Source organism: Chrysochloris asiatica, unplaced genomic scaffold, assembly GCF_000296735.1.
Source record: "Chrysochloris asiatica unplaced genomic scaffold, ChrAsi1.0 scaffold00223, whole genome shotgun sequence".
Lineage (NCBI taxonomy): Eukaryota > Metazoa > Chordata > Mammalia > Afrosoricida > Chrysochloridae > Chrysochloris > Chrysochloris asiatica.
The window spans coordinates 1,301,556-1,303,964 of NW_006408741.1; the positions used below are offsets into that span (position 1 = coordinate 1,301,556).

General features: G+C 42.9%; 1 protein-coding gene across 1 annotated transcript in view; it reads right to left on the bottom strand.

Annotated features, from left to right (window-relative positions):
* LOC102816820 (zinc finger protein 709-like) overlaps positions 1–2,409 on the bottom strand; it is a 12,152-nt gene that overhangs the window by 3,183 nt on the left and 6,560 nt on the right. The window contains exon 2 of the mRNA XM_006873117.1: positions 1,263–1,389. Within this exon, the coding sequence (XP_006873179.1) occupies positions 1,263–1,389 (127 nt within the window). The remainder of the gene's footprint in view (positions 1–1,262; positions 1,390–2,409) is intronic.

A 2,409-nucleotide genomic window follows, 5' to 3' on the forward strand; every position in this document is an offset into this window, starting at 1 on the left:
GCTATAAGTCTGAACTGACTCAATGGCACACAATAACATACATATATATTCAACTCATAGTGACCCTGTATAGGGTTTTCAAGGAGCAGCTGGTGGGCGTGAACTCTTGCCCTTGTGGTTTGAAGTCCAGTGCTGACACGACAGGTTATGTATGATACACTGGACTGTCCCCGGAGGCACTGCTCTCCCTCATGTGAACGGTACTTACCTCCTGTGTCTTCCCTGGTTTCTATGCGGATCATCAATTCCACACAGTCTACAGACTTCTTGTAACATAGAGAACCAGGTACTTTTTGTCATGATTTCCACTGTAACATGTGTACTAGACACTCCTTTTCCAACATTAAAGTCTCGAGAAACTGATGCAATGATTGAAATGGGGGTTCATAAAAGGAAACAAAAAAGAAGGGAATAATTAGGAGGAAAAAGAGAGCAGTGAGCAAAGAAGGAATTTGAGGCATTTGGATGTCTGGCAATAGTCAGAAAGCAAATGATTATGAAATATATCCACTAAGTCACGTTACATGAAAATGCACAATGTACACGTAAGAGGACAAGGCAAAGATCTTTCTCCATGAGCACAAGTGTGAGAAGGCTGAAGAAAGTCAGAAAAGCAAGCTCAGGTGTCTGTGAAAGTCACTCTCCTCAACTCAAAAGAGGCCTTTTTTAACTGATTTATTCATCCCATTTCCTCCACACACGGCTGGTATGCCATGATTTTTGACTTCCTGCTGCTCCCCAACACAGCGGGTCCTATCTGTACTCTCCTCAGATCTTTCTTTTGCTTATCTGGGAGCAAATATGTGCAGCTGACATGGTGCTCATGGAGAAAGACTTACTATGGGAAAAGAAAGTAAAGAGCAATGACCAATTCACTTACACGGAGACAATACTTTAAACTCCAGTCTCCTTTGCAGCAAAATAACCCTGTCAAACTTGTAATAAACACAGTGAAAAAAAAAAAAGTACAACTTTCCAAACCACAAACCTCTCTGTGCCCAAGTGTCCAAGCTAATGCTCACATTTACAACACTTAAAAGTACATCAATACTTTAACCACAAGAGAAATAAAGTGATTTCAATACATAGAGTTTTATGCCTATGGAGAACCCAAAATGTGTAAGTTTCATAGAGCAAATTACTGGACCTGTATTATTTATCAATGTGTTGCCATTCGTTAGCCCAAATGCTGGCGCAAGGCCAATGAATACAATAGATTTGTCCCTGACTGGAATAAATCTAAAGCATGATGTCATCCTTACCCACAGAGGCAAGGTTTCTGAGGGTTTCCATCATCACATCTCTGTAGAGCTTCTTCTGAGTAAGGTCCAGCAGAGCCCACTCTTCCTGGGTGAAGCTCACGGTCACATCCTCAATGGCAACTGTGTCCTAAAACAGCCCACATGATCTGGATCAGCAAGCTTCCACATACTCCAACATATGTCAAAGTATTATCCATAACAGAAAAGTACATAAATTGAAACCTGGACAACAACGAACGAAAGACCAGAAAAGAATCGATGCATTTGAATTACGGTATTCGTGAAGAATATGAAAAGTCCCATAGACTTCCAGAGAACACATAAATCTGTCTTAGAGGAAGTATAGCCAGACGCTCCTTAGAAACAAGGGCGAGCCTTCATCTTACGTACTCTGGACATGTTATTAGGACAGAGCAGTCCTTGGAAAAGGACATTAAGTTTGGTAAAGTAGAGAGTGAAGAAGAAGATCCTCAACAAGATGATCTGACAGAGTGGCTGCAATGATGGGTTCGAACGTAACAACAACTGTGAGTGTGGCACAGAACTGGGCAGAGTTTCTGTTGTGCTAATGGTCATTATGAGTCGCAACTGACTCAATGGCACCTAACAAAAGCAACAACCACCACTTATATCTTGTTGTTGTTGTTATGTGTCATCGAGTTGTTTCTAACCCATACCAACCCTGTAAAAGCATTCAAAGGAGCAGCTGGTGGGTTTGGACAACCGACCCTGCGGTTCAAACTGACCTGACAGTCCAGCACATTATCCTGCAATGCCACACCAGGACTCCTATACACTGTTGTTGTTGTTATTAGGTGCCTCGAGTCGGTACCGACTCATAGCAACCTTATGCACAACAGAACGAAACACTACCCGATCCTGCACCAACCTCACAACTGTTGCCACACTAGAGCCCATTGATGCTGCTGCCACTTTGCCAATCCATCTCACTGGGAGGCTTACTCTTTTTCTCTGACCCTCTACCTTACCAAACATGATATCCTTCTCCAGTGACTGGTCCCTCCTGACAACATGTCTGAAGTATGAGAGACAAAGTCTGGCCATCCTGGCCTCCAAAGAGCATTCTGGCTGCACTTCATCCAACACAGATCTGTTGGTTCTTTTGGCAGCCATGGCACTTTCAATA